This window comes from Opisthocomus hoazin, chromosome 13 (genome assembly GCF_030867145.1).
Source record: "Opisthocomus hoazin isolate bOpiHoa1 chromosome 13, bOpiHoa1.hap1, whole genome shotgun sequence".
Lineage (NCBI taxonomy): Eukaryota > Metazoa > Chordata > Aves > Opisthocomiformes > Opisthocomidae > Opisthocomus > Opisthocomus hoazin.
In genome coordinates, this window is record NC_134426.1 from 19720655 (window position 1) to 19737515 (window position 16861).

The window sequence follows — 16861 nt, forward strand, 5'->3', positions numbered from 1 at the left end:
TCAATGACTTACACCACACATCATCTTTCTGTAACCTAAGTGAAGTTTTCTGATACTCTGAACAAGTGATTTCAAACACAGAAAATATCTGTATTCTAGCCCTATTTCATGCTCTCTTTCTGAATCCTGTCACAAAGTAACTGATGACTTCAATCACACTGCAGTACTGATTTCCTCCTCTGGATCAATACAAAACGTTTCTTGATTAGGTTTTTGGTGCTAGGAAGAATCTCATCACTATCAATCTTACTGATTGGCACCTTAAAGCACTAGTGTATGAAGATTCCTAGATCTATTTTTAAACGAAAGTTTCCACGTGTACATATATACTGAACTCCAAACGATCCATACTGCCAGATAGCTCACAAAAAACTGGGGAAAGAAAGAACAGGAGACAGAGGAGCTGTGAAGGGAGAAGGAGTAAGAATTCAAGGGGTGTACTGAAAGCAAAGATGATATTGGGTAGACTTCAGAAGCAATGCAGACTGCTGAGAGCACAACTGCAAGAATACTTTGCTTAAACAGACATCCCATAGGCAAGAAAATACAAGACTCAGCAGACATACACTCTAAGACGGCAAGTATGTTACTTGCTGTGCTCTATTTCAGCAAGACTTCACCTCAAACTGTATATTGAAATCAAACCCGTAAGACTATTTTAAAATGTAATTTGAATGTTGCAAGTCCTACCTCCGGACACAGGTATTCATTTGTCATATTTATATAGCAGCTTCATCCTCAAGCTTCCTAAAGCATTTCACAATCACGTATTTGCAGTACTGTGCAAATACAACCCCTGCTAGGGTGGCTTCCACAATAACCAGAGCACAGGATATCACTCAGCAATTAAAAAAAGGAGCCTGTGGTCAGGTCAAGACAACAGACAGGCAAGGCAGTGTTCCGTCTTTAAAAAGAGCAGCTAAGCACCACTGTAACATGGCTTATACATCAGATGCTTGCTCCTGCAGTTGCACTGTTTGAGCAGATTCCCCAAATCACACATATTCTGGCTGATCTCAAACAGCAATGACCACCTAATACTGCTATCAGCTCGCTATCGCTCAAGTAGCACAGATCTGTATGTTGAACCCAGAGGTCCCAAAGCTGCTGGTGGTCTCAGTGGGTATCAATACAGTGCTTTGGGCTGAAATTTGTTTCTCCATTTCTTTCTGAAAAGCCAAGGTACTACCCATGTCAACTACATTAAAAAATCATGAAGGCTGAAAAGTCAGGCACCAAAACGTTTGTGCAACATTGATTTGGGTGAGCATTATGATATTTCAGCTCCCCCTGACTGCATTCAAGGACCTTACCCACATTCTACACTTTTGCAGGAAAACCAAATCCTGCATATAAACCATTTCACTACACAGTCAGAACTGGTTCATCTTGTGCACTGAATAAGCCAGGAGAGCTGATAAAAAACTCAGCATTTGATTAATTAAAACTATTACCACGCATATTCACAAACAGGGTGAACTGGATGTTTAGAAAGGCTTGATTTTGGCATCTTCCCATTTTCTATGTCTGTATTTGCAATCTCAATAGGTCCATTGTAGCTGATCTGTGTATATGTTTGTGACCTCTATATCTGTTATGTTTGTAAGATGTTTGCTCTATCGGCACTGAGCTACATTACGTGCCCAACCTCAGTATGATTCAGGAAAACCAAAGTTAGAAGCACAAATTCCTTATATAGTAAAGGGAGAAAAACAAGCAGCTGCTGGAAGAACTGATTTAATAGACCTAGGATGGTGACCTAAAGTGGATGTTGTGAAAACCTCCTTAAAGCAGCAAGTTTTTCCTACTTATTCTAAATATGTATCTTCTTCCCCTCCACAGTGTCAAAGGTCTGCTTAATTCACACAGATTTAATCGACACAAAGAAGTGAAAGAAACAGATGGCTGGAGGCTAGCAGGCCAGCAGGCCTGGTTGTGTTAAACAGTGCACACTTCCAGCGTGTACTTGAGGAAGCAGTGCGAAAGGGAGATGAATAGGAATTCATCTGCAAAAAAAGGAAACACAATGGATATCATACAGGAAGTTTATGAAGGGCAATTTAGACTGCGTCCTCAGGACTGAGTTACACTGGTCACACATGTGGCCAAAAAAAACCATACAGATAAGAATAGCTGCAGTCAGCCTGCATCAGCCAGGAGCCAGTTTGAGAACATATGGCAAAGCAAATGATTCAATGCAATCTGCTCGTTCTGCTGCTTCCCCCAAATATTGCTGTACTAACATCCTCTGCTTTTTGCCTTCTTACATAGTGTTACTATATAAGAGCACGGAAAACACCTGTAGGGATGACAGGGACCTACAGAATTACTAGCACGATAGGCTGCTGTGGAGATTCTCATACTGTTCCCATAGATCAGCTTGAGATGTTTACACTTATCTTGCTGCTTACTCGTGCAAGCAAAAGAAGAGAAGGGAAAGCTAGCAGGCTACTCCTGTTTGCTCCTTTCTCTTTCTCTCAGGCTAAAAAAGTATGCACTCTCCCAGTGCAAATCTGGATTTCACACCAGGCACCCCAGCTGCCAGCCAGCACCACTGTGTTTAAATTCTGTGAGGGTCACAACAAGCACAAGTTTTACCACTTAAACCCCTGTTCATGTCCTTCAACTTCCTAAAACATCCAGGTTCAGGCCTATAATCTCCCAAGGTAAAAATCTCACTAAACAAAGGCAGGTTTGGGCTTTTTACATCAAAAACGTTTTTCCTTTTATAGATGTGGTTGTACAAATAAACTAGCAAGCACACTAGCAAGCAGTGAAGTCCGAGACATCAGTGTTGCCACAACTCACCCGCCTATCGTAAGTCTTGACATGTTTATTATTTTAAGAGTCACAAATTTCTCCCAGAATCAGACTGTACTGACTATAAAAAACTCTGGTCAGCTGTTTTTTTAAAATGAACATCTACTTCTTAATGGCAAAGGGAAGATGTTTGAAAACTCAAACCTTAAAAACGGAGACAGCAGGAAGTAAAAAACATATTCCAAGGTTTTCATTCAGGTTTGTTCTGTAAAGCTCAGGATTTAGAACCAAATCTGATAATTTTTGGGCATCTTAACTGCATGTACTCAGACTAACAGACTGCTCTCAGTTCACGAAGGTTCTTTTCCTGGTTCTGCCAGTAACCTGCTGTGTAACCTTGGGTTGTTCTCTCTTCTCTGGGCTCTTCCTTCTTTTTCCTCTCTGCCTTCCTTGTCATTGTTTGGGTCACTACAATTCTGACCCTCTGAAGCTCTAAACATGCACCTTGACATGTTGTAAGTAGTCCACTAAAATGTATGGGACTACCCACAGAGAACATTTGTACACATAGGAGTATAATATATAAAAATATATATATACATTTTACAATAGCGTTTTATGTATGTATGAAAACACACCAAAACAACTGAAAGCTAGTTATTTATCTGTATCAGTTACAACTACACACTATTCCTTTCTTTGGACATCTCCATTGTCAGCTCCTATTCTGTTTGTTATCTAGAGAGATTCATCTTATGGGGCACACAGTACCATATCACAGTGCAGCTCCAAGTTTAGGTCTCCTTTATTAGTATGAAGTCGCACATAGCCCTTCTTCTTCACGTATTTGTATCTCACAACATCTTCTTCAATCGCAGCTGTATCAAAGCAGAAGACAATAATTAGCTCTCTTGAAGCCTACTCACTGATCCTTAGAAATCACCAGAAAACAAATTGCTAGTTTCTACTGTCTGACCTCTTCCCCTGGGGTACCAGGTCTTCAGGGATTGTACTCTTCAATTAATCTATGATAACCTCACGTTAATCTCTGTTCAAAATACTTTCTCTTATAGAAAACCACCAACTCCTTGAGAGCCAACAATATCATCTATATTTTTAAGTTACAAAAGCATTCAATACTACAAACTATAATTTTCAAGTAATGTCTACCAATCATGAACATTAGTTTGAAACCAAACTGTTCGTCAAACTTGGAAGCCAAGCAGGTAGTCATCAGTCCACCACAAATTGCTGACATATGAGGACCTACCCAGTTCTGACAACAAATGAAGCTAAGTTACTGGAAACATTACTGGAAAGTCAAACCAAAGGATCAATCTAGACTGTTTACATTTCCATTTTGTCAAAATATCCAGTTCGTCAAATATTTTCAACACTCACAGTTTCACCTGCAAATCACTGTAATCCACCAAGCAAAGGAACTGAACGTGGTAAACGCAGTTTTAGCAATGTATTCAATCTTTGCCTAAGTGTGTGACATAAATTTTAGTGCCTAAAGCCAGACCTTTCTCTTCAGCTGGGAATACTAATCGCTCAGCTATTTTATCGATATTCAAATTAAACAAATTCTATACATTTATGTTTAAGCAGGAGAATGAAAGGAAAACTTTATTGTACTAAAATGCATTTTTATGTAACCTTGAAAAGCAGTAAATCAAAAGTTTTCACCACAAAATTTGCTGTCATTCTAACCAATACCAGCTCAGGCCAAAAAGGTGGTAAAGATTTTGTATGCTATTTGAGGAGAGATTACTTTATTTCTAACTTACATAAGTGGATATCCCATTTTGTGGTCCCTGGGCACAGAAAATACCTCATTAATTTCAGTTCAACATAAGTAATAGCCATTCAAAGCTGAAGCTAATTCATAATTGCTCCACTATTTTCAGAATGAGCTCACTGGAAAGTAAGGATATATCTGCTCAGGGAATATATTTCCATGGCATCATTACTGACCAATTTTCAATGCATTCTTTCAGTCCTCAAAAATGTATGTGTGCTAGGGAGCACACTTAAAAACTGGAAAGTCAACAATCAGCTTGTAGCTAGGTAGTTCTGGTACCTGCTTCATGTGTAGTTTGAGGCACCATTGCAGTGGAAGTGAAGGAAGCGCTTACTGCTCCAGTGGAATAGTGAGCCTGTTAGCAGAGGAAAAAGCAAGAGAAAAAGACGTTACATCTTAGAATTTATCTACTAAAGATACTATATAAGCACTAGAAACAGACAAAATATCCTTCTGAAGGAAGACTTTCTGCTCTAGCTCCTATAGAAAGAAACAAATACACGATGCAGTGATAATTCTCCATCTGTTACCCACAATATCTGGTCTAATGAAACTCTAGTTAAGGCTGCCCACATGCTGAGCTGAAGGAGCTTATTGCTTCACTATAGTTTAATACATCATTATGCAAAGATTCTATTATCAGAATTTATCCATATGTCCACAGGTGGATATATGAAAGGACTGCTGCAGGCAAGACATCTGTAAAATTCTCCAAGATTGTTGAGTAAGTGGAAGGAAAATCCAGTGAACCACAGAGACACTGTGGAGGGAAGCAAACCACCCCCCCTCCCACACGGTCCTTCTGCGTGCAGAGGCACAGTCCCATGGCTCCCAATGTCTATTCTGAGCCTTGCGATTCTCCTGCAGAAAGGAAATGTGAATGTCACACATGGATTTTGTAGTAAATTACAAAGATCTAATAAATCTGGGGATACATTTAGCGGCTCCGGGGCAACACCTGTAAAGAACACAGGTCAGGCCAATGCTCTATCCATAAGGTTACACTGCATCCTGTGCAAGTTTACAGTCATGCCCTTCCACGTCATTAGTTGACAACCTGACACTCCAACATGTGTAGAGTTCATCGTTGTCTCTCACCCCTTTTTTTTCTCCCTACATCTTTTGTTTTCTTGTAACACTGTGATGTCCTGAAAAAGGGGCAAATGTGATCCTACTCCTTGGTCACATACAATCGCTAAACTGTCACTAAGCCTCCTCATTAAAAGCCATATGCTGCATTGCTATTCGTTTTCGTGTAAGTGTAATCAAAGCATGAAGACACATACATCCCAGAATTATTAAAGGAAAGAAGAATACTCTGTCCTGCCCATTTCAAGCAGCCTTTGATGTAGGAAATCTAGATGCAGATGAACTGCTTCTCTTGACAACCATGAACACACAGTAACATGAACCTAGAAGAACATGCTTTAAAATATTTCACTAAAAATCCTGCATTCCAGTGGAAAAAAATGGACAAGCAGCTGTGGATCATCTATACACTTGCCCACACCAGAAAAGATTCACTTGCACTGCCCTTAAGGTGTGTTCTCTCTGCCAATAACTGCAGGAAGCAGTGATAAGCAAATTCAAAGCAAGAGATTATAACCTGGGAAAAAGGTTCTGCCAACATACACATCATAACCACATCACAAAGATACCTCCTTCTTATTGTGCTTCACTTCTGAAATGTTTAGGTTCATTTATGATGACTTAATAAAGAGAAACTCATTGACACATACAATGTATTTCTAAGGAATCCCAATGCGATTCTTATATTTTCATCTATGACTAATTCCCATGTAACAGAAAACATAAGGAATAGTGTCTGTTTATACTGCAACACGACCTCTAAGCTGAAAAACATCTATTACCATTCTTGAAGGAGTCAATTGGTGCCAAACTAGAAATTAAGTCAACTTACGGCATTCAGCTTATCCACTTTCTTCTTTTCAGGAGCCTTCATAGTAGCTGCTAGAATATCATCACCTTTGAATTCCTTATAAAGCTCCAGTAAAGTCTCTCGGGTCTCCGTATTTGTATTTTTCAAATAGTAAGATGGATCTAATTTTGCTTTTTCTTCATCTAGATAAGACAAAGTTAAATCATTCAGGGTTAAAAGAAAAATTCTCTTTTATTCTCCTTCAGTTTATTACATATCTAGTCACACAAAAATATTTCAGATATTATTTCTTTTTTTTTAAAAGGTGTAGTAACTATATTTATTCCTGCAGAAACAGTAACAAATAGCAATGCATACCACTAATGACAGTATAACTTGAAATATGGCACAATAAATGCCAATATGATGAAGTATAACAAAAGAAAAAAACTTTGAATCAACTACTGCAAAAATTTACTTGAAACCACTATAAACTATCTAAGTTCATGCAAATCTTGTAAAATTATTACAGAACAATAAAGACAAGATACAGTTGGGAACAGCATAAATTTCTGTCCTTTGTCTCCTCACCGAATGGTCAAGCCTGTGATGCAAAAATCCCAAGACCAGATCTTTAATGTGATACTGAGGGAGGAGGTTAGTGGACTAGACTGCAGAATTTGATTTTTTTTTGTAATTTAATTTTTTTATTTTTACAAGTTTCACTTGCTTTCTGTCTTGGTATGCCTAATATTTGCTGGATATTAAACATTCCATCTCTGAGACAATACCCACTTATTTTTAGTGGGTAAATAGAAATAAAGATGCTTGCTTGCAAAACTAGTAGCTATTCAAATAAAATAAAATTAAAAAAAAAAAACAGATGAGCATAAGACCCAGAAAAACATATGGTTAGAATCAGTAATTAGACCTCATTAGAAACAGTTCTAAAGGAAACCACAGGGGCAAAGGAGAGAATTTTTTTCCTTCAGCAACTTAATATCACCAGATATTACTAAGCATTTAGCTATCAAAGAATCACAAAAGAATTGAGGAGCAAATTTCTTAGTTGTGCTATTTTTTATTATTAAAATAATTTTGGAACTGTTTTAGAAAAATCTATATCAATCTTTAACTTGGAAGATGTCCACTGTTATCCAGACAGAAGGATGGGCAATACATGGTTGATACACATGAAAGAGAGCCTAGCAGACAGGTATGAGAAGATGCAGGTTTCCTTGTCTTGGTTCTGGTACAAGGCTAATGAACTTTCTGGCAAATTATTTTTTCTTTCTCTTCCCACTTCTCTCTCATCTACCTACTCTTAAAGGAAGCGGAAAGCTTTCCATGTTTGCACAGCACTCAATAAAGACAGTTTCTCAAAGAATCATGTCTTTACTTGAAAATTTGTTAACACCTTTTGATGTGAAAGGGAAAGTTTCAACAAGTTATTCATGTTTCCAAGAATCTTTCAAAGTTACCATTAGCCACCAAGGGACGCCCATCCAGAAAACAGTGTCAATTCCATAACATCATCTTTAGAATTTGTGTATTTGGGTTGTTGTTTTCTTAGCCTACCTCCAATTCATCCTTACCTGGATCAATTACTTTTATATTGTTCTTAACATGAAAGAAGTTCGAGACATTGAACTTATCCAGGTTTGTTGGATCCTGAAAATCATAATTAAAAACCCAAATATTAGAGAGCTTGGTAGGCACCCATTTCATGCAACAGACTAGTTTGAAGGGCAGACACCACTACAGTAAAACAATAGGGAACAACAGAATAAATTCCATACCCGCCAAACCACAGAAAGATGAAAAAAATATAAAGCAATCAACTCGAACCGACATCAGCAACGAGCCTATTCACAGTAGGCTCCTTAGGGAGTTTGGAATTGGGTCCCAAACACAATTTTACACATATTTTACCTACAGAAGTTACTAACACAACTAAAATGAGTCTACCCTATCCTAGTGAGAATAAAGAACGAGGAGCTGCAATCCCTGGATTCTTTCCTTCTTTCTGTGGTTTGGTCTAAGAACTATGCAAATTCATGTTAGGAAGCTCCTATTTATAACAGTGTGCCTGATTTGCACATGCTCTGCAATCTTCTGTAATGCATTTCAAAATACTAATAAACCTAAGAGCAAGTCTTTGCAGTCAGAACTGTTTTGATTGGGGTTTTTTTTTAATAGTGAAATCTGAGCTCACAGCATTATGTCAAAAAAAAAAAAGCAACAAAAAGGAGTATTATGAAAAATATATTGAGTGACCACTCAAGGAAAACAGCAAAAATACACAGTCCGTTAACTGTGAGTCTTTACACTATTTCTAGGCACCTTTCTGCATAACTTTGACCTTTTGTTAGAGAGAGTGAGTCAATGAATGCCTATTAGTAATCTAGATTACATTACACTATTATTAAACAGTCCTTAATCCTCTTCTTACAATGACTTCCAGGTTTTCTCCTGAAGCTTCTCTGAAGCACAGAAAGGTCAAAACATCAGCCCAGGCCACTCAGTCATTTCTGGAAATTCTATCTTACAGAAAACAACTCAAAATCTAAAATACCAAAATATCTTAATAATAGGCAATAGTTTCAAGTTCAGGATAAAAATAAGGCAACATATTATCCAAAGAACTACGACACTGACATGAGTAGTATTAGCCTAACTAAATTTAACAAAGCTTCTCAGACCACCACCATTGGTAGGAAGTTCTGACATTTCCATCTCTGCTAAAAGTAATGATTAATGCAAGCAGAGCTGGTAGCTCCATCACTTGTTAAATGATCTAACTATGCCTTTCATTTATCCCTGAAATGGTATGCTTCAACCAGAGAGTGCATTTTTAGTTTTACTGCTGGTAGTAAAACCAAAATATGCTTATGACAGCAAGCTGTGCGATTCTGCACCCTGATGATGACCTCCTGGCTTTCTGCTGTCCCCTTTCCCAACCACCATGTAATCAGTCTCTGTTGTTTCCTGCCCCACTATAGCCCTCCTATAGGTCTTCATCAGGACAGACAGGGACTGCCGAAAAAAAAAAAAATTTACCTTCAAATTCTTGCATTAGAAACAGATCATCTTTAAATAAAACTACTAAAGAATAGGAAATTTAGACCTGATTTTTAATAATTTTTGTATCTTCTGACACCAGCACACAGGTGTATTTATTATTTATTACCTCACATGCATATTTATATATGTATGAATGGACATAATTTCAGCCTTGCTCTCTGACAGTCAACAAGATGCATGGAGACAGGGCTCAGTGTGTTTCCAGAAGACGCAGGTTGCCTCCTCCCAAACACTCTTCAGTTATCATGAGCTGCAGCTTTCCCAGCCAGAAATCATTGCCTTGCACATAAATGTACCACCTCAAAAGGCGAAGTAAGAAAGTCTGCCTACCCTTTCCAGGAAACGGAAAAAAAATAATCTGTGTATTAATATTAATAGAGACAAATGGATTTACAGCAATCCACATGTCTGCTGTTCACAGTAAAGCTGAAGGGCAAGACTGACTCCTGAAACCGACTTTTCACAGATGGGAGGGAGGCCGGAAGACAGCCGTAAAGATGAACCAGAAAACACCTTCAGTATATTCCTCTAAATAAAGCTGCTTGATTTACTGATTTATTGATTGTTTAAAAAGAAATAAAAGGACATCACAACCGCCAGTGCCTTATGAAACCAACTGGCTTGTGCTCAGGGGTACCAGATTAGTCCAAACTGTTTCACAGTCGTAGTTCATTCAAACATTTAACCACCTTAACCAGCGTAATTGCAGGTGCTGAGCAACTCTGGCAAAAATGTTTAGAGTCTCCTTCCCTGCAAGGGATTTTTCAGGGCTCTCCAAATCACCGCTAACCTTCCCATAGGCATCACACCCATTATGGTAGGAAGGACAGCAGAGGCCACAGGGCAGCTCCCTCTCCTTGCAGACCACAGCCGCGGTTTCTGCTTTCTCAGAGACCCGCCAAAGCCCAGAACTGAGACCAAGGTCCTTCGCACAAGGTCCTTCGTCACATTCAGGTGGACCATTTATTCAAATGGAAACCTCGACAAAGGTTTGATGTGCAGTGTTTTCCTTTGTGTTCCTGATTCTGCGAAGCAGGAGTCTCAAGTCTCACCAGGCGTGGAGGAGGCAGACAAGCCACGCACCTACTCCAAAACCAGTTTCCCTCTGTCAGTAAAAAAAACCCTCAGAAATGGTTTCTGAAGTTGAAATTTGAGTGTCGTCTTACACAGGACACCTAGGACAAACAGTCGACTGATTGATTCCTCCCTCCCAAATACAGCATCATGATACACTAGAAGCTTGATTAGAATTAGTTTGATTAGAATTAGACAAACGCGCATACTAAGTGTGACAGTACTGTGGTGAATATTAACTTAAACACCAGACTCCATTTGCTTCTACTATCCCCAAGAGCAGAAACACATCTGACCAGTCCAAGCTGTGTTGCAGAGGACACAAACCATTTCCTTACTGATGGTAATGAGGCCGACAACACAAGACACCCCTTTTTTTAAGGTATGTCTCTGTAAATTAAAAAAGCGCGCATATTTTTCAGACATATCACTTCAGGAAGAAAATTATCTAAACATTAATAACTAGCCTGCCAAGTTCCTCTCGTTGCATCCCTGACAGTTACTGGGCACAGAATCACAGCAGTTCAACCGAGACACTGCAGGGACAGCCAGACAGACACACTGACGTCGTCAAAGCCTTGAGCTCTAATGAATTAACAGCCACTCATGGTCAGAGAAAGGCAGGACCCCCAGCCCTGTTAAGATTAAGGCCTGAAGCCCAAAGGCCTAAAGAAATAAGTTCTCTGAAAGCACACAGAAACCAGAATGGAAGATGAACCATTAAGAGTAAATTGGCCTACTTTTGTTTGTCTTAGCATGTTTAAAAATATGTATTCAAATTACCACGGGTAGCAGTCTCGGGGTCTTTCTTCTTAAGGTTACAAACCATAAACTGAAGTTTAGCAAATTACTAACACAGATACAGAATTCAAAGGGTTGCGAACTATCATAACTATTAGAAGTCTCGTATTTGACGTTTTCTTGAAAGCTGAGCTCTGAAAACAATCTCAAGTTTTATTCCACTTTTTTTTTCCCCCCCTATCATTTTCCTGTTCCACCAACTTAGGGAAACAGCTTAAACTCCGTTAACCTTAAGCACCAAACCCACAACCCTGCAAAAGAGCAGGTTAAAACCAGTGCAGTTTTAGACTGGGTGATTTCTTTGAGGCCTGATTATTCTCTTACCATTTGGTCGGCCATGCTGCATCCCTCATTATCTCCAGGACCGTTACCTTCATATGCTGACCACATCCCAGTGCGTCACTACTTTACCAGCCACTCTGCACACACTTTGGTGAAGGATTCACCCTCCAAGAGCCCTCACGCACAACCGAGAGGAAATCTGCTCTGACCTTCTGTCACACAAAGAGCAAACGAGAAATAGCTGAGGAGTGAAATATCAATTAACAGTGTGCACCTCAGCTACCTCCAACTTAGCTCATTAGTTATGCTTCCTGCCACAAATGCCAATGGTGTTTAACAGCTTGTCAGGAACCATGTCTTGTCCACGGCTGATTAGGCTGTACAGAAACAATAAAATTGACATAGGGAAGCACATAACAGTAAAAGCCTTTTTTTTTTTCCTTTAACGACAGCAAATCTCTTTGCATTCTACCCTGACTTTTTTTTTGTCTACTTATTTCTCCCAGGAACCCCCCTCCATTTCTGTGGTGCAAAGCAGATGTATTTGTTAGTGTGCATCTGTCAGGGAAGGCTCTTGGCAGGCTGCCATCAGAGAACTGTGCCCATCACCACTGGCACAACAGGCTTGGGGGGGGTTATTGCAATTGATCCCGCGAAGAGGAACAAACCACCTCTGCCTCTGCTTTATCTGCAAGCACTGCTGTTGAGCGGAGCCACACTTCTCACTAACTCCCCTCCCCTGCCAGCACACAGCCCAGCAATAGCTTCTGAGAGTTTCCAAGAGCAGGAATAATTTCTTCTGTATCTTCACAAACTTGAGAGCCGTGGTTTCTAGTTTGTGAACAGAGACACAGTGGAGGATAAAGAATTGATAGGGGTATAAAGGGGAAATTGTTCTTAGTTCCTCTGGACACTTCCTACCAAATGGGATGTGAAACCAGGGTAGTGCAGCATTCTTCCTTTGGTCTCCTGAGTACCCTCTCACACTTGTTGTGATGGGAAGAAGTCCGCAGGGCTGTCAGAGCCACCACTGTGTCCAAGAAGGCACTACCTGACCCTGTTCCTCTCTGCGCATCTTGAGCTGGGGCAGGCGCTTGCTTCAGTCTGCCCATGTTACAGGAGGGAATCTAGATTATACTTCTATGTGCTTGTTATTAAGTTTCACCTCATTACACAATGAATAATTTGCAAAATATATGATTGAAACACACATGAAATTTACAGTGACGCTAATTAATAATAATTTCTACCAGACTGTTGACCAGATTTTGTCACAAAGATTAAATGATGGACAGCAGACCTTGAGATCTAACACTGAATTACGCTCCCCAAAAAATTTACTTGGAAGATAACTTCAAATTAGGTTAAACATTTAGATTGAAAACTAGCTGAAAACCTGCAAAACATAGGACTGAAAGAATCATCTAATTCTGAACTGTAGTCTAATGCAATCTTACAATGTCAAAACTCTTTCAAAGCTATACTGAAACCTACCTTTAAAACAATTGCAAAGTGAAATAGTGAGCAGCAACATACCAGAATGGGAAGCAAAAAAGGAAGGCAAGAACACTGCAAACAAGCTTCAACAGTACCAGCCTTCCTACTACAGATACCCTGTCCCCACAGGTCTCTCAGAGCTTTACATCATAGCTTATCCATTAAGTATAACTAATAAATCTTGAAGTACTTCAGCTGTCTGTCAGCTGGTAGTACATTCATGATGTATCCAAGGGACACTAAGTTAGGCTGAGCTGATCATCATTCAAGGTAAAAGAATACAAGTGGGTTTAGAGTCAGGAGAAAACCAGACAAAACACAACAGCAAGATTCCATTTACAAGAGATAGGAGCTAGTACAGTTGAGAGAAAAACTATCTGAAATAATGATAAACTGTAAGGAAAGACAAACTTGGAAGAAAGTAACACCTGCACTGTAGAAGATGGAAAGCTTGACTTGAGTTTGTGGCAAAATCACACAGCTAAGAAAACGAAATTCCAGCTTCAGGGTAAAAAGCTACAGCCCATAAAGTCCAGTCATACTAAGATTGCTGGTGTCTAGGAAGGGTTTCATGTGGAATAATGTCACATGTATTTGTCGTTATCAGCAAGATATTTAACCAGCATCCATGACATCTTTGGCCTGAATAACTACACTCCAGTTTTAGTACTGTATCTTGCACACCAGGATATGATATTATTCTTTACCTCGTGCCCTGAGGGGCTGGATAATATTGTCATATGCTGATGAAAAGCTGCCATGCTCTACCCTAGGATATTTGCATTTCAACGGGGGAAAAAAGCAATTTCTGTATATGTAAGTGCAGGAACTACTGTGGATTCCTTTACAAAGAGAACCACATCATAGGTCTAAGATAGTGTTATTAACAACTAATTTGTGATTTTGTTTTTTTTTAGTTCCAGACTCAAAATAATTTGTCCTTTTTAACAAGTAAACTTCATAGCAGTAGGACACAAATAACTATCACTAAAATCAAAGCAACCAGCTGAGATAGTGCTCACCAGAAAAGATAACAGGGATGGATTACGATTACTGTTTGAATAGCACTGTTTAGCACTGAGAACAGAATGAAGAATTTTATGCAATTCCATCTCTTCTGAAAAGAGCAAAATTTTTGGTTTAGTTTTTAATTATATACATTAGAAGAGAGAGGTTAAGTTTGAGGTCAATTGCTATGCTGGTAAAAGAACATCCCTAGCAGCTGTAGGCCCTTTATGTATCAATACGGAAAAAATGTGATCATACAAGTAATCTGTAAACATACATTATTCAAATTTTCCATTTATCATGTTGTATTTCACTACCAAACACAGGTACCCATCTGCGTCCTAGGACGTTCAGAGTCAGTCTTTGGAAATGCTATTTTCTATTGATAAACACAGCTACTGCAGACAGTCCTATTCAGCTGTTATTTGCAAAGCAAAGGATGTTTTTTATAGCAACTTCCTTTATATCTACCTTTTTGCCAAACAGCAGGGTCAGCGTTACCAACTCACTCTCAATTCCAGCCCTCTCAGATACCACAGTACCCAGTTTACATGAGGGAATGGGAAAACGACAGTGATAAATTTCAACACAGAACTGAAAGGATTTTTAGAGAAGCAGGATTTGGGATAGAGCTCTAGAGCCACAAATTGAAACACAACAGATTGCAGTCACAAACTCTGGCTAAGAAACAAAGCCACAGGTGGTAGAGCTTGGCAGTGTGAAGCCACCACGCCGCCTGCAGTGCTGTCAGTCAGACAGCTTACAGAGGAGACACTGGTCTGTCTTTTAACAAATTACACAAAGAAAATACTGTGAGAATATAACAACAGATTCCTATACCACATATACATAAACAATTTTAATGCCCAGGCTAGTCATACCACTTCAGGTTGCCTCAGCGAAGCAAGTCAGGGTAGGGCAGCATTTGAATAGGAGAAATCAAAGAATACTTGCAAGTTTGCAGTGGGTGTTGTGCAGTGCATTAAATGGCTCTTACTTCTCATGCAACACCCCGAAGCCATTTTAGCCTGTTTGTAGAAAATCCTTCTTTGAAAAAAATATTTAAGAACTAATTGGGTGAAGGGTGAAACTTTAGCTGGTTAACAACACATTCAGATGGTCAAAATCAGTTCCAGTTCAATCCCAAGATGGGGGAAGCTTCGCTATAGCTAAACTTATTTGAGAAGAATATACGACAAGATTGTACACTACAGAAGTTCAGTTAACACGAATCCATAATGAGTTGTTTACTTAAGAGGAACAAATCTACTCACGCATTACGAATGTCACCCTAAATGGACGTGAGAGGTACAGGTGATGTATGGCTGTGACCTCTGTGTATCTGGCAGGATGACTGTACCAGTGACTGGGCAACTATCATCATCTACTCAGTTTCTGTTAACAGACATATTCCTCCAAGCAAGACAGAAACCCAGCATGTCAAGAACAGAACGAAGGTGAAAATATTGATAAAAATTCACACAGGGAGCATCTAAACTGCTAGCTATTGAATTTTGAAATTTAGGGGACTACAGCATCTGTATGCTTTTATGAAAAATCAAAGCTAGGTGTGCAACAGGAACACACTCTTTATACATATACATTCAACTCCAAACCCACAAAACATAACAAAATATTTTTAAATTACTGCACACTTCAATTATTTGTTCAGAATAATTTGGTTTTTCACACTGATGCATGAAACATTTTCAGTCACTCCTGTTGTGTTTTTTTACCATTCCAAATCCTTTAGCAACCATGCAGTTACGTTCAAATAACATTGTGTTAGAAGCTTTCAATCTGAAAAAGCTACGTTTTTTGCTTCCATTGGATTAAAAACATTTTACTTTTTTGCATTAGCTTGAACAGCCAAAAGCCCAAAAGAACAGATGAAAAATATTTATAAACATGCTGTTCAGCACTGGGGAGTAGGGAAGAAGAGACATAATTCATTTAAATTTAGACATAAATGAAAAATATTTTTCTATTCAAATTAGACTATATTAGTCTTGGTTAGTGGCAATCAGCTGTTCATGAGATGCATACTAACTCATGACTCCAATAATAATGATCCTTGAATCTACCTTGATGCCTACTTATAAACAAAAGTTTTAGATCTTTTGATACTAAACTTCATCTGTAAATAACCAGCTTTTACAATCTGAAATTTACAATGTTGTTTTAATTTAGGTTTTAATTCTGTTAAAATCAGTAAAAAAAAAGATTGGTATCTGCTGAGAAGAAAAGCATATTAAACAAGCACTTAAGGAAAATCCTCGTTTGCTGCTTATTTCACTCTACATTTAGAGAAACATTCTACAAAAAAAAGTTCTTCTGAAGCTTTGACTCTTTTAGGCATCTTCAAAAGAGTAAGATGGACAATCAACTTCAGTTTTAGTGTAACATGTCAACTTCCTAAAAGTTTATATAATTTACATTCTAAACCTCATTTCTCTTGATAACATAGACCACGTACTGTCGGCTGTCTAGAGCTGAAGGTGATTCTGAACATCTCTTTACCATTCCTCTATCCAGTCTTCTCCCAATGCACTTCTGTTAAGTCTCTCAATAAATCAGAGGTGTCACAGGAATTTTTCAGGTAAGATTAACAGAAAAAAACCCAAAAATCTCATGTGTAGTTTCATATCTAAAACTTACAATTATGCACAAGA

At 38.7% G+C, this 16861-nt stretch overlaps 1 protein-coding gene across 1 annotated transcript in view; it reads right to left on the bottom strand.

The window, feature by feature from the left end:
- The window catches only part of PPIL2 (peptidylprolyl isomerase like 2), a 74029-nt gene that overhangs the window by 36355 nt on the left and 20813 nt on the right, over positions 1–16861 (bottom strand). Inside the window, exons 9-12 of the mRNA XM_075434401.1 lie at positions 8039–8114; positions 6486–6646; positions 4844–4919; positions 3532–3638 (exon numbers count right to left, since the gene is read on the bottom strand). Of these exons, the coding sequence (XP_075290516.1) occupies positions 3532–3638; positions 4844–4919; positions 6486–6646; positions 8039–8114 (420 nt within the window). The remainder of the gene's footprint in view (positions 1–3531; positions 3639–4843; positions 4920–6485; positions 6647–8038; positions 8115–16861) is intronic.